The sequence below is a fragment of the Nomascus leucogenys genome, chromosome 20 (genome assembly GCF_006542625.1).
Source record: "Nomascus leucogenys isolate Asia chromosome 20, Asia_NLE_v1, whole genome shotgun sequence".
Classification (NCBI taxonomy): Eukaryota; Metazoa; Chordata; class Mammalia; order Primates; family Hylobatidae; genus Nomascus; species Nomascus leucogenys.
In genome coordinates, this window is record NC_044400.1 from 19,119,676 (window position 1) to 19,147,178 (window position 27,503).

Below are 27,503 nucleotides of genomic sequence, written 5' to 3' on the forward strand. Positions count from 1 at the left end.
AGCTTGGCTTTATATATAGCATCAGTTAGGACTGCAGGCTCTGGGGCCAGACTGCCTGGGTTCATGTCCCCTCACGGCCACTTTTGAACTGAGTCGAAACCGCCAGTACTGTAGAAAGAGCCTGAGAAACCAGAGTTCATACCTTTGCTCCAGCTCTTTCTGTGTGATCTCCAACAGACCTAACAATGAGTCTCTGTTGCCTGTTCTGAAGATGGAGTGAAAGCACTCTGTAAATGGCTGGTATACAGCAGAGGCTCAGTAAATGTTAGCTTTTTTTTTCCCCCTTCCATTTCTTATTAGCAATACTATGAAAAAAATATGAATATATAGAGCACAGACTTTTCTCTATGTCATTTCCCATACACTTTTCCAAAGCTGATGCTGGCATTTGGGAAGGGTGATGGGCAGGAAATTGGCCTTTCTAAATTTGGTAGGTGAATAATTACTATCAGATTCTAACAGTGAATGCCCAGCTGCTGTATGTGTGTGTGTGTGTGTGTGTGTGTGTGTGTGTGTGTATATGTATGTGTGTAGTAACTTAAGAAAATTTTCAGAGATATCTATTGTCTACCAAATAAAGTTGTGAAGTCACAGAACTATCAAATGTGAGCATAAAGATATGGACCAACTTACTTTTCCAGCTTTACCCTCTGCACCTCTCATAGACACTCTGCAATAAGGCCATATCATCTTCTAGTCATTCCCTCAATGTACCTTGAATGTACTTTCTGACTTAGGTCTTTGCCCATCCCATTTCTCCCACCTAGAAATCATTTCCCCCACTTTTAACCTAAGGCAAACCTATCTGTCTTTCAAGAGCTGGGTAAGTTTAAAAGAAAAAATATATATACGTTTCCTATATGCCTTTCTCCAAATCGACCTGTCTGTGGCCTCCCTCCTCTGAATCTCCAGAGTACCTACATCATTTGCACTCCTCATTTTCTCCCTTGACATACAGTTAGTTGTGGCCAATTCTCCTCTCCCCTGCTGGGATTTCTCCCTTGAAGACAGGGCCTTTACCTTCTGTTTCTTTAGATCACTGTGCTTCTTAGCACAGGACTTGGCAAAATCAATGTTTGCTGCATAGTTTGTGAATAAATTAATTCGCTAATTAATGTGGGCATTTATATGTGAATACTTACCAACCACTAGCACAAATTAAGTCCCATGATGGACTTTTCCTTTTATATATTTGTGATCTACATGGTTCAATCATTTCTGATGTCTACTTTTCTTTCCTAGCAATCATCACAAAACTGGGATAAAAGGCTAAGTATTGATTCTTCGCTCCCAAGTGGCTTTGCTAGTCCTACAAATGAACTACCTCCAACTCGTATCAAGGAAAGCCACATTTTGGAAGGGCTAAGAAAGCTACAGAAGCGAAAAGTGTTACTTGAACCCCCATCAGTGATAACCAAATGGGGTTATAAAGATTGCATGAACTCGAATGAAGGAATATATTCTCCTGGAATTAAAAGTAGCAGCCTCAAGGAGTATCCCCCCTGCAAAACAGCTGACCTGGGGAGCCCCTGCAAGGAACCCCACAAGACATTTGTTTATGACCTAGATTCCCACGATGATGCGGACGATGACTCCTCCACCTTAGCATTGCTCCAAGCAGTTCCAAACCAGAGCTGCAGGCCACATGGCAGTAAATTAACCCACAGTGTTTCTGACAGTCTGTTTGGCTGGGAGACAAACAGAAAACACTTTCTGGAAGGCACATCCTCAGTTTATCCCAGGGAAAGACCTGAAAAGCTGACAAGTTGTGCCAGCAGCTGTCCCTTAGAGATGAAGCTGTGCCCAAGTGTGCAGACGCCTCAGGTACAGAGGGAGAGGGGCCCCCATGGCCAAGGCCATGGCCGCATGGCTCTCAACCTCCAGCTTTCAGACACTGATGACAATGAAACGCTCGATGAGCTGCACATAGAGAGCAGTGATGAGAAAAGTCCTTCAGATGTGTCATTGGCTGCCGACACCGACAAGTCCGTGGAGAACCTGGATGTCTTTGTGGGGTTTGGGAAATCTCTATGTGGGTCTCCTGATGAGGAGGAAAAACAAGTGCCCATCCCTTCAGAGACTAGGCCAAAGACGTTTAGTTTCATTAAGCAGCAAAGAGTTGTAAAAAGGACTTCTTCAGAAGAATGTGTGACTGTGATATTTGATGCGGAAGATGGTGAGCCCATTGAATTCAGCTCTCACCAAACTGGAGTTGTCACTGTTACCAGAAATGAAATTTCCATCAATTCAGCTCCTACTGGACCCAAGGCAGAACATACTGAACTTTTACCTCAGGGAATTGCTTGTTTACAGCCACGAGCTGCTGCAAGAGACTATACTTTCTTTAAAAGGTCTGAAGAGGACCCTGAGAAAAACATTCCAAAAGATAATGTAGATAATGTTCCCAGGGTGTCCACTGAATCTTTCAGCTCCAGGACGGTGACACAAAATCCTCAGCAGCAAAAGCTGGTCAAACCAACACACGCTATATCATGCCAGAGTAATTCCAGGTCTTCGGCGCCCATGGGCATCTATCGAAAGCAAAATCTGACAAAAATACCTGCCAGGGGCAAGTCTTCACCTCAGAAATCAAAACTAATGGAGCCTGAAGCCTCCACACTACTCCCTTCATCTGGCCTGGTGACTCTTGAAAAATCACCAGCCTTAGCTCCTGGGAAACTCTCACGATTCACGAAGACTGAGAGCTCAGGGCCCCTCTTTGAATTACGACCAGATCCACACATTCCAAAACATCCCGCCCAACTTCTGCACAGCTCCAGGATGCCCAGCAGGAGGGACTGGGTCCAGTGCCCCAAGAATCAGACTCCAGGGTCACGGTCAAGGCCTGCCATTGAGTCTAGTGACAGTGGAGAGCCCCCCACGAGGGATGAACACTGTGGCTCTGGGCCAGAGGCAGGGGCGAAATCCCCTTCCCCTCCGCCCCCTCCAGGCAGGTCCGTCTCCCTGCTGGCCAGGCCCAGCTGTGACTATTCACCAGCACCTTCATCCACCAAGTCCGAAACCAGGGTCCCCAGTGAAACAGCAAGGACCCCATTCAAATCGCCGCTGCTGAAAGGAACCTCTGCTCCAGTTATTTATTCTAATCCGGCCATGACAGAAGTGCAGAGGAAGAAATCTTCCGCGGCCTTCAAAAAGCCTATCTTCACTCACCCTATGCCCTCCCCAGAAGCAGTCATTCAAACCCGATGCTCTGCTCATGCCCCCTCCAGCTCCTTCACCGTAATGGCTCTGGGGCCTCCAAAGGTCTCTCCGAAGAGAGGTATCCCCAAAACCTCTCCTCGCCAAACACTTGGGACCCCACAAATGGACACAGGATTACAGACTCCCAGGATTTCTCCTTCAACCCATGAGCCACTGGAAATGACGTCCTCCAAAAGTGTATCTCCAGGGAGAAAAGGACAATTGAATGATAGCGCCTCCACACCCCCCAAGCGTTCCTTCTTAGGGGTGAACGAGTCACCATCATCTCAGGTCAGCAGTTCCTCATCGTCCTCATCACCCTCCAAAAGCCATAACAGCCCTCATGGTTGTCAAAGTGCTCATGAGAAAGGACTGAAAACTCGCCTTCCGGTGGGACTCAAAGTGCTCATGAAGTCTCCCCAGCTGCTCAGGAAAAGTTCCACCGTGCCAGGGAAACATGAAAAAGACAGTTTAAATGAAGCCTCCAAAAGTTCCGTGGCTGTGAACAAGTCTAAGCCAGAGGACTCCAAGAATCCAGCAAGCATGGACATCACAGCGGGTGAAAGAAATGTGACCATATCGGATTCACAAGCACAGGACAGTTTAGCTGATGGGCTTCCCCTGGAAACAGCACTACAAGAGTCATTGGAAAGTAGCATCCCTGGGAGTGATCGAAGGGATGGGGTAGATAATAGATCCATGAAAAGATCCCTTTCCTCCAGCAAACCACACCTAAAACCAGCTCTGGGCATGAATGGCGCCAAAGCCCGCAGCCAGAGCTTCAGTACGCACTCAGGAGACAAGCCTTCCACGCCCCCCATGGAAGGGCCAGGCAAAGTCCGAACTCAGATCATTACCAATACTGCCGAGAGAGGCAATTCTCTTACCCGGCAGAACTCTTCCACGGAAAGCTCTCCCAACAAGGCCCCTTCTGCTCCCGTGTTGGAGAGTCTCCCCAGTGCTGGGAGGCCCTTGGGGCACCCCTCCTCCAGGCAGGGCTCCCTGGGGATCTCAGGCAGCTTCAGCAGTCAGCATGGGAGCCCAAGTAAGTTGCCTTTGAGGATCCCTCCAAAGTCTGAGGGACTCCTCATCCCACCTGGAAAGGAAGACCAGCAGGCCTTCACCCCGGGAGAGTGCCCCAATGCCAATATGGCTATACTTGCGGAACCAGGCAGTGACTGCCACAGGTGCCCACCCACCCCAACAGACTGCCCTGAAGCCCCGCAGAGCCCAGGGAGGACTCAGTATCCAAGCACTTTTGAAACAAGCAGTACATCCAAGCTAGAAACTTCTGGAGGGCATCCAGATGCCTCTGCAACTGCGACTGATGCTGTGAGTTCAGAAGCCCCCCTCTCACCCACAATCGAAGAAAAGGTCATGTTGTGCATTCAGGAAAATGTGGAAAAGGGCCAAGTGCAAACAAAGCCCACCTCTGTGGAAGCAAAGCAGAAGCCTGGGCCTTCTTTTGCCAGCTGGTTTGGTTTTCGGAGGAGTAGACTTCCAGCTCTGAGTAGCAGGAAAATGGACATCTCCAAAACCAAAGTAGAAAAGAAAGATGCAAAAGTCTTGGGGTTTGGAAACAGACAACTAAAATCAGAAAGAAAAAAAGAGAAAAAGAAGCCTGAACTACAGTGTGAGACAGAAAATGAGCTTATCAAGGACACCAAGTCAGCAGATAATCCAGATGGCGGTTTACAAAGCAAAAATAATCGGAGAACACCACAAGACATTTACAACCAACTGAAGATTGAACCAAGGAATAGACACAGCCCTGTTGCATGTTCAATGAAAGACACCTTCATGACGGAACTCTTGAACAGGTAACTCAGTGGAAAAGCAGGTAGCAATGTAGAGGGGTCCCTCCACCACCTTAAAAAGAGTTGTTTGCTTCCTGTGCATTAAAGGCCGGTCAAGCATGTTTTTTCATAGAAGCAGAAATGAATAGTAGCAGTCTTTTATACATTAGCCAGAATTTAAACAATGAAATTAAAGTTAGCAATAAAATGATCATTTAGTCCATGTTACTTTGTTAACCAAACCAATGGTCTTTGAAATTAAAGAATGGTAAGTTTTATCAGGGTTGATAGCAATTCCACCTACACTAGGAGCTATGCATGTACCCAGATGGCGTGAAATGGAAGAAAATTACACATACGTTTTAAAGCATGCCGATCTCATTGATTATACCTAGCAAACTTGGAAACTTTCCAGAAATAATTATATTTCTTGCCGCTCTTAAGCTAAAAATGTAGTTAATGATCACTCTTCCATGGTTTTTATTTTGCCCCTCTCCACAAGAAATCACAAAAATAAAAAATACGTTATGATATTGTCAAATCTAAATCGACATGCTACTAGAATATTTGAAGATTTGATCAAGGCCCATGAGAAACCCTTATCCCTCAAAGGTTTAAAGACAAAGAGCTGCAAAGAGGTTCCTTTAAATCTTAAAAAGATTGGGAAAAGGAGAGTGATTGAAGAAGGAGCAAGGTAACTTATCAGAGGAATCACTTTCTACCTGCAGAGTTGATAAGAAAGCAGCCCCACAGACAGAAAGTGGATCAAGTAATGCTTCCTGCAGGAATGTGTTAAAGGGCAGTTCTCAGGGCTCCTGTCTCATCGGCAGCTCTATCAGCAGTCAAGGAAACCACAAGAAAAACATGAAAATCAAAGCCGATATGGAAGTACCAAAAGACTCCCTGGTAAGTGCTCCACCATCCTGGTATCAAGTGCTACAATGTGAGATGTTCTGGCGGGGGTCTTTCTACCGTTTGCTAATGAAAGTGTATGGGTAAGAGATTGCAATTGGGGGAAAGAGAAGGTCAGTGAAAAAGGATTTGTAAAAAGAGAGAGAAATCCTGGTGACAACTGCAGCAGAGAGCTGGCAGCTGGACGTTGAGTGGGCCTGGCTCTCAGGAAATGCTGCTTTTCCCAGCTGTTTTCAGAACGATGAGTATAATCGCAGTGAGTCCAGGCAAATGATGCTACCGGTATCGTCTTCAAATTACACCATGGGGCTGGAAATTTGCTCTGATGATTATTTCTAACATCACCAGCAACCAAAAAGGAACGAACATGATTTTAAAAATAAAAGTGCTAAACAATTTAAGAGAGTATTGCCTATTTTGAAGATTTGATTTAAACATTGTTCATGTTTTATGAAAGTTGTATGTACCAATTCATGCAACTTAGGCTGTTAAGACTAAGAAATGTTTTTTGGAAGTTGGCTCCCTATCATTTAGCCTATTGTGAGGTCTGGAACTCAGGGAGTAGACTTCTTTTTAAAAATTAAAAAATAAGGCCGGGCGCGGTGGCTCACGCCTGTAATCCCAGCACTTTGTGAGGCCGAGGCTGGCGGATCACAAGGTCAGGAGATCGAGACCATCCTGGCTAACCCGGTGAAACCCCGTCTCTACTAAAAATACAAAAAATTAGCTGGGCATGGTGGCGGGCACCTGTAGTCCCAGCAACTTGGGAGGCTGAGGCAGGAGAATGGCGTGAACCCAGGAGGCGGAGCTTGCAGTGAGTCAAGATTGTGCCGCTGCACTCCAGCCTGGGTGACAGAGCGAGACTCCTTCTCAAAAAAAAAAAAAAAAAAAAAAAAAAAAAATTAAAAAATAAATGAAAGAGTATTTTTATATTTTCCTGGGGTGTACTAGTTTCAGTTAATATTTTTGTTTTAAAATTACTTTAAATTGCACTTACTCTCCATACATTCTTTATGTACTTGTGTAAATGATTTGATAGTATTCATTGTTCCTTTTGGCAAGTTCCAGAGCACTTAAACACAAAAAAATTCTCTTTACGGAATTACTATATCCATATCTTTTTGTACTCTAATAAAGAGATTATTAAAATATAGTACATACTACAATTTTCTGAGGGAAAACTTTAAATATTTCCCTGCATTATTTTCTGGAGTCGTTCAAGAGTAGAGGAGATTTTAAAGTGACCAAAGTTGACATTATTAGTTATTAATTATTAGCTATGAATACATATTGATGTTTAGATTTCCTTCAAGTTTCACAGAGCTTAATTTGAGAGAAATGGATGTTTAAATTTTTTTATTCAAATAGCTCTTGACTCTACAGAGCCATAAGGTCTTTTTTACAAACTCTCCAAAATTGTAAGCAGATTATGTTCGTTGCAAAAGCTTTTTTTTTTTTCTTTCCCCCATCCCATTTCTGCTCTTGGCTTCCGTGGTATCATTCCTTCTTTGAAAACATAGATGTCCCCTGCATTATAAAACCACAAATTATAAGCATATCTAAGGCTGCCCTTGTGGTGTCACTGAAAGGAGGAAGAGAGAATGAACGTGTGAAAATGTGCAATATGCTGGAAATTCAATCCAGCTGATGGAAAACTTTGATAGCCTGGCAGAGCCCCTTATCAGAGGCACTCAATTTAACTATGCCCCATTTAATATGGTCCTGACAGCCTAGGATATATCTTGACTGCACAGAAGTACCAAAAAAACAAAAAGAGTTTGTGTTTGGCTTTCACAATTTCATTTTTATTTTCTTATTACTTCCTAATCCTAAGGTTATTTGCCATGCTTTTCCTCTCTCATCTGCAGTCTTTCACAGGGTCCTTTGGTCTTTCCAGGATATCTGTAAGAAACACTCTCATTATTTTCTGTGAAGTACAAAGACTCCCTAACGACCCCACATATACATGATCAATAGGGATATGATGATTTTTCCAGTTAGCTGAAAGACAAATTAGTCATGCCGAGAAGCTTTTCCATACAGAGAAATGTTATTAACCTGGCTAGTTGACCAGCTAGTCGTTTTTTTAAATGTAAAATGCAATGCTTTTTGTTTCATCTCCATAGTCATCAGCATGGATTGGGCTAAAATTACTGATTTCACGAGGGCCATTGCTATAGACTCCTTTGTGACTAGTACAAGAATAGGAGAGAAAAGTCGTTTATTATGTGTTATCAGCCTATGCAGGAAGGAGATTAGATGCAAAATGAGATGTATTTTAACACCACAGCACATTGATGTGAATACCCATGAATCTTTTAAAATTCAGAGTTGAAGGGAATTTCCCCCCACTAGGGCTCAAGGTAAATTCACTGTCTGCTTATTTTAAAGTGTGTTGCAAAGAATTGTTTTCATAGCAGTTATTTTGGATGAAAGCAATGTCTATATGCAATGCATTACATATCACACTTCTTTTCTAAATAAAACCGCTGTTTAAAACCTTATGACATACTATACCACCATCTTTTGTTCTTTACAAACTAAGATTATATATAGTTATGAGAGTCCTAAGGCATTTTTAGTATTCTAATATATAATAATAATAGATTATTTCCACACATATAACAAATCCACTTGTGTAGTAACCTCCACTTAGTTCACTAGTAACTGCATATTCATTTTTAGTATTGCTAGAAACATTCTGAAATATGTTTAAAAGTCCTATTAATGTTTGGCTGAATTAAATTTTTTTTCTCATTTCAGAGCCTTAATTAGAAGTTTATATCCCCATTTCTGCCATCGTTTATAGACCACTTAGCTCTAATTTTTGTGTAATTTAGACAAGGGCCGTGTTACTTGGTACTTTTATTTAAATTACATAAAATCATTATAAAATAGGGAAAAGGCATCTCCTAGAAAGACTGCTTTGGTATTAAGTCAGTAAGTCAGAAAGAGGTACACTATGCTTGCTACATGTTTCAAGTTCTTCCTTCCTGTAGATTTAGATAATTTTCTGAAATGAAAAGTCTCAAAGAAAGACAGCTCTAGGTTCCTATTTAACTATCATTGGACAAAAATAAAAATCATTAACAAAATTAATGAGATCATATACCTTCATCGTGAACCATTTTAATATGACTATTTTAGTATGAGTATTTTAATTTAAAGTATGGGTATTCTCTCCACCCAGTGTCACATAGTCTAAAAAAAATCACGTCTGCTAATAAAAAAGCATCAAATACTATCCCATTAAAATGGTACCATGGTGATAAAATGGCAGAAAATAGTACAATAATTACATAAATTGTTATCATCTTATTAAGTTCTGAGAAATGTTATAATTTTAACATCCTTAATTGAACAATTCTGTTCTAAATGGTATTTTGATGCTAATAAGAAGCATCCATATTTTGCCCTCCGCCTGCAAAGTTTTCTAAATGAGTAACTTTTCCAAAGGTTATGCCTTCCAGGAGTTTTCCCTCCCAGGATTATTTCCTGTCTCACTTACGCTCTTTTCCTTTTCAAATGAGCTTTGACATCAAAATGTTGGTTTCTTGGGAAGCCATTAGTGTTAGGGTGATTCAGGGAAGAAATATGTATAGAACTCCAAATGAAGGATGTTCTCAAATTTGGGTTTAATTATGAGATTATATCAATGGTGAATTGATATAAAATTGGGTTTAATTATGAAATTATGTCAATGATATCAATGGTGAATTATTTTCTCCCCTTTTCCCCCTGTGTCTCTTGTAAGCACATTTCTTCCTGCCCTTCCTAGGAACAGGGGTGAATAAAATAGAAGTGCAGTGATATTTAATTGTTGCCAGTTATAGACTAGTGTTTGGAGTAGTTCCTGACTAGAACTGCAGAGTTCCCAAAAGATGGACAGGAGTTAGAGATGAATCATCAGAAGACACCCAAAGCACTGACAACTAACTTAAACCAAAAATGGCCCATAGTTTTTGCTTGTGAGTCACCTTCTACTTTTTACCAAATGGGAGATAACTGACATGGACTTGTTTCTGTTCCTGGGATGGCAACAATGACTGGGACATTTCTACATTTCCAACCGCCAGTCTTTTCTGACCCAAACACTTGCCAGACTTCTTGGTTTTGTGTTCACTGTCCCATTCGTTGCAGTGCTTTCCCGCATGGAGACTGTCCCACTTGTGCCTATTTTTGGCAAATGCTTGACCTGGCAGCCCTCTTACTCCCAGGAAAACTCCCACAACTTCCCACCAACATCCAGCTCCTATGGGATCAAAAATGAAAATTAATTTAAATTTCATCCTATGAAAAATATAATTAGCAAGGGGAATCTGCTGCCAAGATAAATTATGCCCCTCATTTCCATAGGCAAATGGATTTTTTTTAATTACTTATCACTTTGCATTGAAATCTATTTGTATGGATAATTAGAATTGACAAGTATGTCACTCTAAAGCACTCTCCCACTTTCCATTTTCTTGCTGCTGCTTCATCCATTCCCTTCAAGTTCACAATTTCCTCCCTTGAGTCATCTGCCCCTCATGGGTCATCCAGCCCAGGAGAGCTGAAAGAGCCAGGGGACTTGTTCACCATCTCAGTTCCTCTCATAAGTCCCCAGAGGCCACATTTAGCATTTGCAGTTAAGCACATAAAGCCCTGGAATGCCTCTGGCAAGGAGCTGACAGGTAGGACTGTGCAGTAGCTTTTGTTTTCTTTCTTAAATATGGTAATTAGAGAAAGGAGGTGGAGAAGGGGCACAGAACGGGTAGGGAACAGTAGGGAAGGGAAGCAGAGAATTATACACACACACACACGAAAAATGTTTGCTACTCTTAAAATATAGTTTATGGATACTTGGAATATTGCCTTCATATCTAACTGGTAAACACTAAGAAAGAGTAGTTCTTTGGAAGGTCTGGAAAGGATAGCTGTAACAGGACAGGGCACTCTGAAAAATTGAATTATAGCAGTGAATAGGAATCAGGAGTGCCTGTTCTATAACTGAAATTCTGTATGACTTTGAATAAATTATTAACCCTCTCTGAAGCTCCTTTTTCTTTATCTGTAAGATGAAAACTTTGTTCTAATTATTTGATTCTTTCATTTAGAATTTCACGGGCTGGCAGAGATGATGATTTACTCACAGTCCAACAGGTTTTGAGGGCACCCCTGCGAGTTTAAAATGCATAAATTTAGAAAAACCCAAAGGAAATACTATTTTACATTAGCAGGTGGGAGAAATATGGGACATATTGCCATAAGAGCTGATGTGAAATTGAAAATATTTTGTTTTCCTTGTGGTTCTATAAAAGAGGATAAAAGGCTCCCAGTGGATTATTAATGGAAACTGAGGTGTTGGGGGCCTTTGGGTCACCTTGTCACAAACAGATCCCTGAGCAAAGAGAACCTTGGAAGGCAAATAAGTAGTACTTTGGTCTTTCTGATACTCACAGTGTGTTTCCTCTCTGTCATCTGTAAATATATACTGCTAGAACACGGTCAGTTAATGAAGCCCTTTTTTCCTGCCTTCTTTCATTCTCTGACTTTCTTCCTGTGGGGCTGCTAACCAACAGGGAAATGCCCACAGATTAGACAGCTGAAGGGGAAAGAAAGTGATGAAGCATGGCCTCTTGATATTGACTGCTTTACGATCTCTCCTTGCCAGTGTTAAGGTAGCCGTCTATATACTCTCTTGGGTTTGCCGTCTCTGGCTATCAGCATGGTACAGATTAAGCACCAATTACATTCTAATATTGAAACTGCAGTCATAAAATGTAAATAATTGGTCTTATTCCATTAAGTATGAAAAATAGGAGGCAAAAAGTAGAAAGCTAAATCCAGCTCAAGGTCAGTATTCAGCCATACGACTTTCACATTGAGAGTGTAAAATAATAATTTGTTGGCATTCAACTCAAGCCCTGTAGCAAATCCACTGACAACCTCTAATGTACGTGCCTAAGCGGGACACCCATTGCATTGCACGTTATTATCATTGGCTGCCTAGGTGGCTGTCTGGAATGTATTTTAAAAGAGCTATGTAGGGCCATTACCTCTAGAACCCTAAGTTGTCTTGATACTGAGTCCAAGTCTACACAGGCATATTCAAGTGGAAAATTTGAGAATACCAAAGGTCCCCCCAGTAAACACAAATCTGGAGTCAGATGTGCTGTGTTTAAATCCCAGTGCCACCACTTTGACAATTACCTTCTCTGTTGCTTTGGGATGGGTCTTCATCTCTAAAATAAAGCTAACCATAGCACCTGCTTCATAGCACTGTTGTAAGGATTTTGAGATCTTACGTGCAAACAGCACCTGCCCAGTATGTAAGTGTTCACTGTTTCTATTGTGGTTGGTATTGCTGATGATGATATTACTTCTCCTGCTACTGGATTGGGAAGTAGGGGGCCTGGGCTTTCATGCCAGTGTTGCCACTTACTGCATTCGTGCCAACTTTAAGGAGACTTCCTGGACCTCAGAATTCTCGTCTGTAAAATACTGGGACTTTATTAAATTCTGTGTAGAATTCTATCTGATGCTGCCCAATCAAGCGCCTGGACCTTCCAACTGAAATATAAGAGGGAATGTTTTTGGCTCAAAAAAAAAAATCTAGATAAATGACTCACTGCTCTAGTTCACTGATCATACATACATCATTGTCATCTCCTTTGATTATGGAAAGAATGGGAAAAAAATCATCTTCTTAAGTTACATTCCAGGAAAGAGCCAGGAGATCTAAGTGTATTTAAAGTATGTATTTTTATTCCTATTAAAATAACTTGTAGTGGAAGTCACTGACTCTGGAGGAATTATACCTCCTTAGACTTTAATTTTTCCTAACAGCCCTGTGTTACTGATTTTATTAATTATTAACAAGCAAAGCTGTTATCTCTAAAATTTTGTGTAGAATTAGATACCCTGTAAATTCTCTCCTTCAGAAATGAGGTTATAGGTCTGAAAATAAGCTCTTATAATTAAAACTTGTAATAAAGCCAAATGATGGAGTGCGGAAAAGTGGAACAAAAAAAAAATATATGTTATATGTATACATACATGCTGACACTTGTATATACATGCAAACACTCACACCTATGCCCACATATTTGTTATAGAATGTACCATTACTCTGAGGATTGTGAAGGGATCTTTTTAATAAAACAAATAAGAACTTGCATCATTTTCTTCTTCCTGCAGGTGAAAGAGGCAAATGAAAATTTGCAAGAGGATGAAGACGATGCAGTTGCAGATTCTGTATTTCAGAGCCACATCATAGGTAAAAATTCACATATTTATATGTCTTTCACGGAGATTTATTCTAAATGTATCCTTCTTCCAGATATGGTACATTCTTAGAGACCATGTCCCTCTATCAAGACTGAGTCTAACTATTCACACATGGTTGCCATTATCTCCTTAGACATTGGATGTTACCATAAAATAAGTGGGTCGAAGCAGCACCTATGAGGAAAACACAGGTATTTGCAAAAGAATGCAAAGCAAACTGATGAGAAGTATTTGTCAATATGAAATGAAAGTGATACTGAGTAATCCAGTTTCTGTAATTGTCTCAAGAACACCTAGTGGTTAGAAGTGTGAGTGGTGGCTTTCTTAAATGAAATATTTTATAAATTGAATGTTTTACACAAAGTAGCAAATATAGAATGAGAAAATACGGTTTGCCAAAACTCTCAACTCACTTTTTACATCATTTCTGTTAAAACTCAGAATATAGATAGTCATGTCTCTGAAATAAGTTCAGCTTGTCAGCCATGTCTTAAAATTGTGCATAACCTTGAAGGAACTCAAGTTCCCAGCACACAGGAACTTTGCTGACCTCTTTACAGCAACTGGGAGGTATCCAGTGATGGAGGGGTTGCCTGTGACTACATTCCTTGTCAAGAGATAGAAGAAGTGACACCTTTAGCTCCTCCAGGCCACCCTGGACCCTTGAAGAAGTGGTTGTTCCTCAGGCTCTAAATATAGCCATGAATGTGAGCGTGCTGATTATTTAGCTTGACCCAAGACACTGAGGCATCATGGAATCATTTCTACAAGTCACATTTGGGTATAGGAGATAGTACTGAATACCGTGCTCCAGTATATGATGGCCTCACAGATCCCCAGTGTCTAATATAATCGGCATCCATTTCTCCTCTCCTTTCACTGGGAGCATCTTTAGCTGCCCACTCTCAGTCTCCCACTACTCGGCGCCATGTTGGCACACTTTGTGGCTGATTTTCTAGCATACTCAGCAGTCTTGTGCAAATGATAATTTATAGTTTGTCTGAGAGTTGTTGTACCCCCGTGGCTTAATGAGACTGGCATGCCATTATTATTCTTTTCATTCGTAATTGGGAATACAAAAGTCTTAACAAACAGCTGAAAGAGTGTAGTCTGAATAAGATTATCATTCCAAAAGGACATCCTTTATTATAGTTGTCAATGTAAAATGCTTAAATTGGTATCAGTTCTGCCTAGTCAGCTAATATTCGAGTTAAATATTGTTTAACAGCCTTCAAACATGACATTGTGCAAAGCCCCGCTGAGTCATCATTTTTCTATAACGAGGTGTTCTTGGGCCTGTGAAATAATATATATAAAGTTACAAGCTGAATTTTTTCTAAGAGAACTACAGGAATCTCTTCAAATATTTTTTAGTGGGTAGCAATTCTTTTTATCTGTGCTGCTTGATGCCTAGCCGCCAGCCACATGTTGGCTATTTCAATTTAAATTAATGAAGCAAGATAAAATTAAAAATTTACTTCCTCAATAACAGTAGCCACATTTTGAATTTTCAGTGGCCCTGTCTTCTTTACAGTCATATGTTGCTTGGTGACAGGAATATGTCCTGAGAAATGTGTCATTCGGCAATTTCAACGTTGTGCGAGTATCAGAGTGTACTTACACAAACCCAGATGCTATAGCCTACTACACACCTAGGCTATATGGTATAGCCTGTTGGTCCTAGGCTACAAGCCTGTACAGCATGTTACTGTACTGAATATTGCAGGCAATTATAACACAATGGTAAGTATTTGTCTATCTACCCAGAGCTAAACATTGAAAAGGTAAAGTTAAAAAAAATACGAGTATTGGCCAGGTGCCGTGGCTCACGCCTGTAATCCCAGCACTTTGGGAAGACAAGGCAGGTGGATGACGAGGTCAGGAGATCGAGACCATTCTGGCTAACACGGTGAAACCCTGTCTCTAATAAAAATACAAAAAAAAAAAAAAAATTAGCCGGGCATGGTGGTGGGTGCCTGTAGTCTCAGCTACTCAGGAGGCTGAGGCAGGAGAATGGCGTGAACCCATAAGGCGGAGCTTGCAGTGAGCCAAGATCGTGCCAATGCACTCCAGTCTGGGCGACAGAGCGAGACTCTGTCTCAAAAAAAAAAAAAAAATTAGCATCAAAGATAAACAACAATATACCTGTATAGGGCACTTATAGAACTGGAGGTTTCTCTGGGTAGGTCAGTTAGTGAGCGGTGAGTGAATGGAGGGCCCAGGACATCACCTTACACTGCTGTAGGCTTCATAAACACTGTACACTTAGGCTACACTAAATTTATTGGAAAAAATTTCTTCAATAATAAATTAACTTTAGCTTACTGTCACTTTTTTACTTTATAAACTTTTCAATTATTTTTTAAAGTTTTGACTCTGTGATAATACTTAGCTTAAAACAAACACATTGTAGAGCTGCACAAAAATATAATCTTTATATCCTTATTCTATAAGTTTTTCTCTATTAAAAATTCTTTTTTGCATTTTAAGTTTTTTGTTAAAAATGAAGACACAAACACACATATTAGCTAGGCCTCCGCAGGGTCAGAATCATCAATATCACTGTCTTCCACTTCCACATCTTCTCCCACTGGAAGATCTTCAGAAGCAATAACACACCTAGGACTGTCATTTCCTGTGATAACAGTGTCTTCTTCTGGATACCTCCTGAAGAATTTGCCTGAGGCTATTAACTTTTTTTTAATAAAAGGAAGGGGTACAGTCTAAAATAACAGTAAAAAGTATAGTATAGTAGTACATACATAAACCAACGATAGTCACTTATTATCATTATCAAATATTCTGTACTATACATCATTATATGTGCTAGATTTTTCTATGACTGGCAGCACATAGGTTTTTATACACCAGCACCACCACAAACACGTGAGTAATGGGTTACACTATGACATTACAATGGTTTAACAACGATGTCACTAGGCAATAGGAATTTTTCAGCTTCATTTTAATCTTAAGGGATCACCACTGTGTATGCAGTTCATCGCTGGCCAACACTTCATTTTGTGGTACATGACTGTATGTTCTCTATCATAAATAGATCACATATATTCCTTCATCACACAAACATATGTGTTCTTTATGAAAGTTTCCTTCATCAGTGTTCTGTTGGATAGTGCTGCGTTAGATTACTCTAATGGAAGTACATTTGAACCATGTTTTTGATAGATAGTTGACTTGGTGTTCAGATCATTGCAGATGTATTTCTTCAAAGTGGTGGAGGACCATATGAATAAGCTACTGTTGGCCACAAGTAAATGACAATAAAAAAGCCTGACAAGCCATTACATAAATAATACGGTTATTATTTATGTTACAATATTATATATATAATAATATATACTATATACTATATTATTATATATACTATATATTATTGTATGTTATATATTATATATTATATATTATATATTATATATAAAATATAGTGTATATATAATATATATAATAATGTATATTATGTATAATATACATTATATATAATATGTATATTATATATAATAATGTATATTATATATAATAATACATATTATATATTATAATATATTATATAAAATATATTTTATAATATATGTATTATAATATATAATATATTATATACAATTCGTAATATATATTGTATTTATATTAGTTATTAATAAAATCATCTTATAGAATTAAAAGACTGGAGGAAGGGAAACATTAAAGAGGTGTGTAGCAGCTCAACAGTGTCATCCAAAGCCCTTTATATACAGGTACCTTTTTCGGCCACATATTTGTATTGTAACAAGAACTCAGGCAAAGTTTTATCCATAGTTAAGAAGAACTCTTGGGATCTATAAGTTTGGGGCACTCGATACTGGTTTGAGCAAATTTGGGTTGGAGAAGAAAGGACAGGATCAAGCCTACTTCAGTGAACTGCACAAGAATCATTGCCAGGGGAAAAAAGAGTTGTTTTGTGGTAGAACTCTACTTTTCAAAAGTAGTCTACATTAAGGCTAAGAATTGAGACAAAGCTATGTTAAGCCAAATAGAGGAGCTGATATTGGCTCATTGTATCTCTTTACTTGGCCATGATTACCATGCTAGCTTTTTGTCCTCATGCCTGTGGCCTCTGATTGCAAATTGACTCCCACCACTCTAGTCATTTGCCTTTAAGACAAAAGTATAAGGAAGGCTAAAAACTTCACTAGAGTTCCCCCATAGACTCTATCTTATGGATCATTGATGAGAAAAGAATGATACAGCCAATCCTAGCTGCAAAGGATGCTGGGAAAGTTTGCATGTTGCTTTCGAGCCTCCATTGCATGAAGTAGCAGGGAAAAGAGGGCTGAGCATGTCTCCCAGGCTACCCAGTCAATAGGCTCTCCACAGACCTTCTAAAAAGTCCCTCCATTTTAAGACTGAATGAGACTCAACAAAGTCAAATGGTTGTTTATCTTAATTCCACAAGAATGGCTGAGAATATATATACTTTGCACCCTGATAATACCATTGTTCTTCATGTTGTCTAACCTAAGTGTTGTCACTTGTTCTTGCAGTATTTTATAACCATAATATGTTTCCAGTAACAGCAACTGTGCAAATCTAAATGTGTTGTTCTTCTAACCAATATTAACTAATGTCTTTGACAGAGAACAATCAAGAAAGTTGTGAATCTGAATGTTTGCATTTCTGTGGTTAAGAGTAATCACATTAGTTTAATCAAAATTTATGAGTTGATTACAAGAGAAGACATTGTTAACTTGGCCAGGCACAGTGGCTGATCTCTGTAATCCCAGCATTTTGGGAGGCTGAGGCAGCAGAATTGCTTGAACCCAGGAGTTCAAGACCAGCCTGAGCAACATAGTGAGATCCCATCTCTACTGAAAATTTTTTAAAAATTAGTCAGGCATGGTGGCATGTGTCTGTAGTCCCAGCTACTCAGGAGGCTGAAGCAGGAGAATTGCTTGAGCCTGGGAGGTCAAGGGTGCAGTAAGCCATGATTACACCACTGCACTCCAGCCCAGGTGACAGAGCAAGACCCTGCCTCAAAAAAAAAAAAAAAAAAAAAAAAGATATTATTAACTAAACCTGCTCTATATTGAAATTCAAGATTCATGCTTAAGTAAAATAAAGCAACTACATTTTTTTCTTTAAAATTGCCCTCATAAATGTCAGACTAAACAAAGCAAATGGCTAGCCTAGCCTAATAGAAGTATTAACACCAATGATCACAAACGCTGTATTTCTAATTATTCTTCCCTGTTATCTAACTATAATGCATTTACCCTATGTATTATACTAATTGTCTACTAGAGTTAACAATTAGTAGGAATTCAAATACCATTCATTGTCTTGTATTGAAAACATCAGCCAGTGATAATAAAAATTAATTCCCTAGGAGGAAACAGGGGATTCACACAAAAAAACTGAATCCTATTGGGATTGTGTGGTAGGTGTTCATGAAGTAAAAGATACATGTTATTTACCACCAACTTAAAAGAGTTGAACAATCTTCCCAGTAGTCTAAAGGGCATAGGCCATGGTGCCCCCTGGTTGAATGAGATCTAATTACCCTCCCCCATTGTCTGGATGTACTCCTAGTCTCTTCTGCAGGAGCCAAAAGGGTTCCTACTGCCAGAGTGTAGCATGACAGAGGACATGGTCTAACCCTGATGCTCTAACTTTCCTTGGATAGCTCTGTGAAGTTACCTGTGATGTGCTCTTCTCCCTACTCGAGAAACTGATACTGGCTTCAAAGCATCCTGCCACCCCAATCTATTGTCCTTCGTCCATTCTTCCCCAGAGGGAGCTCTCCTGTCTGCAGCTAACGTATCATGCAGATGGACAATAGGTGCTCAGTAAATACCTTTGAGTAACTTAACACCATAAACCAGTTTATTTCCATTTTTCCAGTTCATTTCTTTATTCCTTATCCTCTCCTAGACTTTCGCTAGCTAATGTGGTAAACGAACTCACATCCGTGTGGTTACGGATTATACAGGTACCTTTTTCGGCCACGTATTTGTATTGTAACAAGAACTCAGGCAAAGTTTTATTCATAGTTAAGAAGAACTCAGGCCAGGTGCGGTGGCTCACGCCTGTAATCCCAGCACTTTGGGAGACCGAGGCGGGCAGATAACCTGAGGTCAGGAGTTCGAGACCAGCCTGACCAACATGGAGAAACCCCGTCTCTACTAAAAATACAAAATTAGCCAGGCGTGGTTGTGTATGCCTGTAATTCCAGATACTCTGGAGGCTGAGGCAGGAGAATCGCTTGAATCTGGGAGGCAGAGGTTGCGGTGAGCCGGGATTGCACCATTGCACTCCAGCCTGGGCAACAAGAGCAAAACTCTGTCTCAAAAAAGAAGAAAAAAAGAAGAACAAGAACTCTTGGGATCTATAAGTTTGGGGCACTTGTTTGAGCAAATTTGGGTTGGAGAAAAAAGGACAAGATCAAGCCTAGTTCAGTGAACTGCACAAGAATCATTGCCAGGGGAAAAAAGAGTTGTTTTGTGGTAGAGCCCTACTTTTGAAAAGTAGCCTGCATTAAGGCTAAGAATTGAGACAAAGCTATGTTAAGCCAAATAGAGGAGGTTTGGAGTATCATGTATAATGGCCATTCTGGTAACACAGACATTGTTCTTATAAGCTTTTATCATCCAACCATAAAGCATCTAATCCACAGTAGTAATGTGCCCATCTGCAGTTAGGTAGAGACAGAAAGAATAAAAGAGTCATATGATGTACAGTTGTTATTATCAAGGAATCTCTACACCACATTCAAATGAATGTCAGCAAATAAAGCAGCTTCTTCACCCAGCAGAGGAGAGAATGCCTGGCCCAATGCCAGAATGTTGATGGCTGTGGTTTTTTCTTTGGTCAGGAAGGAGGGGAAGATCTCATAGGCTCTTGAATCAAGTGCTTCACTTCTATAGAGAGCAAGACCCAAGATCTAGGTGCTTATCAAAATGAAAGGAACTCTGGGACCTACTTCATTGTATCAAAGCCCTAATAGAACATGTCTAACGGTAGTTATCCATATGTGGATCCAACCATCTGAATTCTCCAAACCACATTGATTTTTAAATCCATGACTGGATTTTTCTAACTATTATTACCAGTAGAATTAGGTTCAGATGGGAGCAGAAGAAACTCTAAAATGCCATGGTTTAAATAAGAATAGAAATTTCTTGCTGTCACACGTGAAAGCCCAGAGGAAAGTGGTCCAAGCTAATACAGCAGCGCCAGACTCTCCTATCTTGTCCTTCTGCCTGGTTTACATTCCTTATGATTTTTTTTTTTTTTTGAGACAGAATCTCATTTTTTTCCCAGGCTGGAGGGCAGTGGTGCGATCTCAGCTCACTGCAACCTCCGACACCCTGGTTCAGGCAATTCTGCCTCAGCCTCCCGAGTAGCTGGGATTACAGACACGCACCACCACACCCAGCTAATTTTTGTATTTTTAGTAGAGATGGGGTTTCACCATGTTGGCTAGGATGGTCTTGATCTCCTTACCTCGTGATCCACCCGCTTTGGCCTCCCAAAGTGCTGGGATTACAGCTGTGAGCCACCGTGCCCAGCCTACATTCCTCATGATTTTCATTCCCAAAGTTACCTCATGGTCTAGGATGATTGTTGGAAAACCACCCCTTATGTCCACTTTCCAAAAAGCAGGAGGATGATGAAGGACATGGCTTATCATTTTAAGAACACTTCCTAGCAGTTGCCCCATCCTTTCTGCTAACATCCCACTGGCCAGTGCTTGGTCACATAGGATAGGAAACATTATTTGAGGAAGGTAGCCATATGTCCAGCAAAAAATAGAGGTTCTCTTAACTCCGAAAGAAGGAGTTAATGGGTATTAGAGACATCTAGCATCTCAGCCTGCAGCCAGCCCTCTACCAAGGTTATCTCCTTCTAACTTCAGTTGATCTGTGCTAAGAGAACACGTGCAAATTCTTACTATCATTTAAGAAACGCATAGAGAAGGCCTGGCACAGTGGCTCACACCTGTAATCCCAGCATTTTGGATGGCCAAGGCGGGCGGGTCACGAGGTCAAGAGATCGAGACCATCCTGGCCAACATGATGAAACCCCATCTCTACCAAAAATACAAAAATTAGCTGGGCATGGTGCCAGGTGCCTGTAATCACAGCTACTTGGGAGGCTGAGACAGGAGAATCACTTCAACACGGGAGGCAGAGATTGCAGTAAGCCGAGATCTTGCCAATGCGTTCCAGCCTAGGGACAGAGCGATACTCCACATTAAAAAAAAGAAATCCATAGGAAAACAAATTTGGAGAGTTGTTAGAAAAGATGTAATTGATTTCAGTGATTTATGCGTAGTTCCTATTTTGCATAATTTGAATGATCACTGCTCTCTGTGCAGATAACCTTGAGTAACTTTTTGAGAAAACATGTTGAACTTGGATTGATTTGCCACTACCATATGTATGAATAAATACATAATTGGTCACCAACAAAGTATGTAGATGTTCAAATAAATATTTTATGGAATACAATGCATCTAGAATTATCTTTTCCCTAAAATTAAATAGGACATTAGGGCTTCTAATACTGTAGCTGCCAATCAATTAAAGTCCTGATAATTATCTGTCTCATTTCAAGAATATTACCAATTTCCTCACCAAGAAGATTTGAAGAAAGTTTAGAAATTTAATGTAGAAGAAATGGCATTCGTGTTTAAAATAAAAGTATATCTTAGAAAGTTGACCAGATTGTCACAGCTTTTTGAGCGGAAGGCTGCTTAAGTCGAATGTCACATTTTGAATAGTGTGCTAACACATTTAGGCTTAATTGTAGGCAGGAAGAGCTATTGATAATCAAAACAAAATGTGGGTGGGAAGTGCAAATGTTCTCAATAACTTTGATAGATACTGTTTTATTGGCTACTATCAGACTGGCACCAAACTACTTAGATAATCATGCCTATGGTTGGATGGGGAATAGGATGGTGTGATTTTATGTGGTTCAGATCCTGTAGTAATACTTGCCAGGATAATTTTACTTCTGCATTTTCAGACATACAAAATAACATTTAAGAGGTACTGTAGACTAGTAGCTTGGGCAAGGAAATGTCCACTGTGGCTGCACTGAGTTCACCCACTTATAACTAACTACAAGTGATGAACTCAAAAGGGAGAGCTTTGCAACCAGCAAAGGAACCTGAAATGTAAACTCTGTTTGTCATGAAGTGAGGCCCATGAAAACAGGACCATGTGATATCTTCTGACCAAGGAGTGAAAATAATAATATTCGTATTTATTCATTGACTACCTACTACACCCCAAGCCCTATGCTTATAATATTACATATCACCCTCCATGTTTTTCATTCCCTCCTGGCTGGTTCTCTGGTTTTACTGTCAGCTTGCTCCTTGTGAGTGCTTTCTTCTCACTAGCAGAGACAGTCACCAAATAAAGCTTTGGTGGAAGTTTCTGTATTTATGAGCATACTGAATCCTAGTCTATGACTCCTTTCCTCTGTTTTTTCACTAGAGAGAGAATTATGGACTTACAATGTTAAAAGTATGGCTTTTTCACTCCTGTAAAATATTTTTTTCACTCCTGTAAAATATTTACTCCTATAGATTGCACCAGGGAGCTAAATTCTATTTAGTTCAACAAGCCTATATTGAGCATTGTCTGCAAACCACGCCCGTATCAGCTTCAGGGCATACAAAGAAGAATAAGACATAGTATCTGCCCTCTGTGAACTCCAGTCTAGCAAGGATGCAGAGAAGCAAATAGATAATTCAAATGCAGTGTGATCACTGATAAGAGAAAGGTGCGTTCTACATACAACTGATGGCACACAGCAGAGTGCAGAGCCCTGCTTTAGTGGAACTGGGAGCACTGGCTTTTGTCTGTCAGAAAAAGGCAAGTGCAAGTGAGTAATACAGTGAAGTTTAAGAGCGTTTGCCATTTAGTCCAATGTTTCCCAAACTTTGCTGTACATCAGAATCACCTGGGAAGCCTCTAAAAATACTGATACCAAAACCACACCCCATATGAATTAAATCACAGTGTCTGGGGATGGGAGCCCAGCATTTATAGTTCTTGAAGATCCGCAGGTGATTCTGATATGCAGCAGAGTGTCCTAAGGGATAGAATCTCATCAGAGAACGAAAGATGTCCTTGAAGTCAAGAGAAACCGCATGAGCAAAGGTCTGGAGATTGGAAGGTGCATGGCATACTGGAGGGTAGGGGAGTCCGCAAAGACCAGTTTAACTAGAGCACAGGATGAGATGCAGATACAGTTGGATTTGTAGGATGGGACCAGATGGTGGAGACCTTGAAAGCCGAGCTTAGATATTTGAACTTAGCCCTACAGACAATATATAGACTATGGAGATTTTCAAAAGAAGACCTATGTGTTAAGACATCACTTTTGATCACTACGATGCTCATATTTAGACTTTTACAGTAAAATACTTCTTAATTTTCTCTCACTTATCTTTAAGCCAACCAAATGCACCAGTCACCTTCCTCTTCATGAAACACTCTTCCCTGATCAATGGTGTGCTGTGATAAATAGAATCATGTATTCATACGAAAGGATAGACAAACAAGAATATTTAAGGATTGCCAAAGGGCTCCCTATCAAAAAAAGCTCTCATGCCAGCCTACCAGAATGTGTATGAATTTCCCACCCACTGGCAATTCCTTTGAGTGAAAGTCCCCAGTGGTTTGTTATGATACAGGTGATCTCTGGAAAGGCACACAGTGAGCATCACTGGCTGATAGCAGCCATGTGTTTCTCAGATTAGCACCCCCCAGACCCTAAAAGAATGAGCCATGGGGCTGGTACCTTTTCTTGCCATGGAACTGAGAAGTGCAAGAAGGAAGGGTTTGATGTTTAAAAAAGAGAAGAGTGATGTGCTACAGATCGGGAAGCTGAGCTGCCAGGGCCAGAGGCAGACCTGCAGCCCTACAAGGTGGCGTGAATTAACCCAGGTACCTGAAGGGGAAAGGCCCCACTGAACAGGCAACAGTGAGACATATTAAGTAAGTTTTGCCCTTTCCCCACCCATTTCCAAGGCCTATTGCTCTAAAGTATAAAGTTGGGGAAACTGAACTAGCTATACAGAGACCCAATTTGTGCAGTTCCTTCAACTTCCCAAAAGGCAGTTAAGTCACTTAAAGTAAGTATAAGCCTGTGTTTGTAACTTATGGCATAGTAAGGAATAGGTGAGGGTCAGAATAAAGTCAGACAGCAGTGTGCCTCAGTGCAAAAACCTGAAAGCGTCCAGTGTGACACAAAATTATGAAAACAGTAAGACAGTCATGTATATTACATTACTATCTACTCCTTATTAAGAGCTTTCTATATGCTGGGCACTGGCCTGGGTGTTGTACGTAAGTTGCCTTGTTTTGTCCTCACATCAGCCCTGCAAGTTAAGTGTGATGGTCACTATTTGCAGATGAGGAAATGGATGTCCTCAAAGCTATGTGCCTTGCTCAGCAGTGTGATGAGGATGGAGTGGAACCATCATCCAAACCAAGACTATAGTCTGTAGCTGTGAAGCAAAGTTAAATAACCCCCCAAGAATTCTAAATGATGACCAGATGTTTCTTGGATCACCTCTCAGGCACCAGAGTCCAAGGGTCCCTTTTGTAGATTGTTTGGCCAGGAGTTACAAACTCAAAAAAAGCTCCTAGGTCAGTGAGTGGTGCAGGCTGGGCTTGACATGCACATGCATATATTATATGAGGGATGGGGATTCGAGGTATATAGAGAACATGACCTGTTCTAGGGAAGCAGCTTCAGTTGTCAGGATAGAAGAATGCTAGCCCTATGTAGCAAGTCTCCCCATTTTTCACCAGAAGCCAAAATCCTAGATTTCTTATGGGACGTATGATGTATGTTTAAATGTGGGCTCAGTTCAAAAGAATGAATCTTCAGGGACTTTCTTCTATCTGGCAATGTGCCAAATTAGAATTTCAAAATTCTCTCACAGAATGCCACATCTACTAAAGTATAGGATATAATATAAAATTATATGTATTTTCTTAAATGTATGGCTGAGCTGCAGGCAAAGAATTCATCACAGGCTAGGAATAGCAAGAAAGCTGGAATCCACAGGAGCAAGAGAATGCCATAGCCAGCATTTGCCCATGGGGCACGCGCTAGTCTCTAGTGGTCTGGAGCTAGGGTGACCAGTGGTCCCAGTGTGCTGGGACTTTCTTGGTTTCAACACCGAAAGTCTCATATCCTGGGAAACTCTTCAGACTTTGAAAAACATGTTCTTTAACGTTCCTCAAATTCCCATCATTCACCCTACCCAGAATCTGGTTTTAAGGAGCTAAATTGTTGACATAATGAAAGCCAAGGGCCTGACTAGGGTGGAATGTTAGATCAAAGACTCGCAAGCCCCTCCCCAGCATAAAGCTGGACTCCAAAGGGCAATAACTTCAAAGCTGACCTGTAGAGGAAGATTTTGGGAATAAATTCCTGACTCAGCCTTAACGCCGTCTTAACAATAGCTGGGGAAAAAGAGGAGGAAAATGTTTCCTCTGAAGATTGTGAATCATTAGTTTGCACTCATGTGGCTCAGGGACCTAATTCACTCTTTTTGTGTCCCATAAATCCCCCAGCTTCAAATTACAAAAGGGTCCCAGTTGTGCTTCTAATACTCCAGAGAAGAAATTGAAAGAGGGAACTGATGTAATAAGAATGGCCGAAGGTTAGTATTTTCTAAGATTTGGGCAATAGGTATATGAGGATATATTACACTGTTTGAGTACATTTGACATTTACTATAATGAAAAATTAAAAAACAATGCAGACTCAGGTTACCAGTACTCCTTGGAATCTGGCAGAACCCATCTCAAATCCTCTCTCGAGGCACTCACTCTGAACTTTACTTACAAATGAAGTTCCAAGTAAAATTAACTCACAATAGAAAATCAACGAAACCATGAGGGGGAAAAAAATGACTCATTAGTGAGAGTCAGAAAAAACAATAATACACGGAATGAGTCCTGCAAAGACTGCAGAACTGAGAATTATCCAATATAGAATATAATACAGATTACTTAGTAAGGACTGACAATTAAAATGTCAGTGAACTTTCTGAAAACAATGAAAACCAGAAAACATTAGAATTATATCTTCAGTGTGTTTGAAGACATAATTTGTATCTGAGACAAAATAATTATTGGCCTAGAAGTGAATACTCAGTGAAACTATGCTTCAAGAACAAAGACATTTTCCAAGGCTAGAAAAAAATAATAATAAATTTTCTACCAGTAGATCCTCATTAAACCAACTTCTAGAGAATTTATGTCAGACAGGAGAAGAATGATCTCAGGATGATCTGAAATGCAAGGAGAACTGATAAGTAGAGAAAGTGGTAAACACTCTATATATAACAATAAAAGTACATTACTGAATATGTCAAAGGAGAAATAAGTCCTGAGCAATAATAGAACTGGAAATGAGTGGGAAGGGGCAGTAAGCAAGTAATGTCCTTATATTGTTAAGGAAAATGATTAATATATTAGTTTGGTAAGTTATATTTGCATGTGAAACATTCTAGGTTAACAAATTTAAGGGTAGAAATAAAATATAAAATTTCCCAACTAGTAGAAAAACTAGGGGGAAAATGAAATAGTGAGGAGGAGAAACACAAACCAAAAGAAAACATGAAAAAAAAATATGGAAAAGCTGGACAACTAGAAAGCATAAAATAAAAGGTAGAAATCTGAACATAGAGGATTTATAATAAATGTACATAGACTAAAATCTTTAGTTAAAAGGCAAAGATTATCCAGCAGCTATATAGCTGTTTAGACATAATAAACCTAAACATCAGCACAGGAAAATTGAAAGTAAAAGGACAGAAAAATAAATACCACACAATCTTAAAGAAAAGAAACCTGGTATAGCTGTATTAATACCAGAAAAAATATATTTTAAACAAAGACTTTTTGAACTGTACTCATCTATGAGTCATGAAATTGATTTGGGAGTTAAGTTTGGCATTTGTTTTTGTTTTTATTTCTTTTTCCTAATGAAAATATTGGAGTGTCATACAAGTATTAAGGAAAAATATTGTGACATTTTGGTCACATTTATAAATAGGTACACATACAAAGGTATACTGGTTTATGATATAAAAAATAATATATTACTGTGGATAGCAGTCTAAAAAGTCTGAAAGACATGGCCCTAGAAAAACCCTTAACAAGTATATCAGGAAATATATAGCATAGTGATTGTGGTAACATTGTCATCATAGCAAAAATTGGAAAATAACCCAAATGTTCGTTGACAGTAGAAAGGATAGACAAAGTTTGAAATACCTATACTGTGGAATAC

The 27,503-nt window shown here is 39.9% G+C and overlaps 1 protein-coding gene across 1 annotated transcript in view; it reads left to right on the plus strand.

The window, feature by feature from the left end:
- NCKAP5 (NCK associated protein 5) overlaps positions 1-27,503 on the plus strand; it is a 990,316-nt gene that overhangs the window by 875,602 nt on the left and 87,211 nt on the right. Inside the window, exons 13-15 of the mRNA XM_003267587.3 lie at positions 1,243-5,021; positions 5,726-5,903; positions 13,089-13,167. Coding sequence (XP_003267635.2) covers positions 1,243-5,021; positions 5,726-5,903; positions 13,089-13,167 — 4,036 coding nt within the window. The remainder of the gene's footprint in view (positions 1-1,242; positions 5,022-5,725; positions 5,904-13,088; positions 13,168-27,503) is intronic.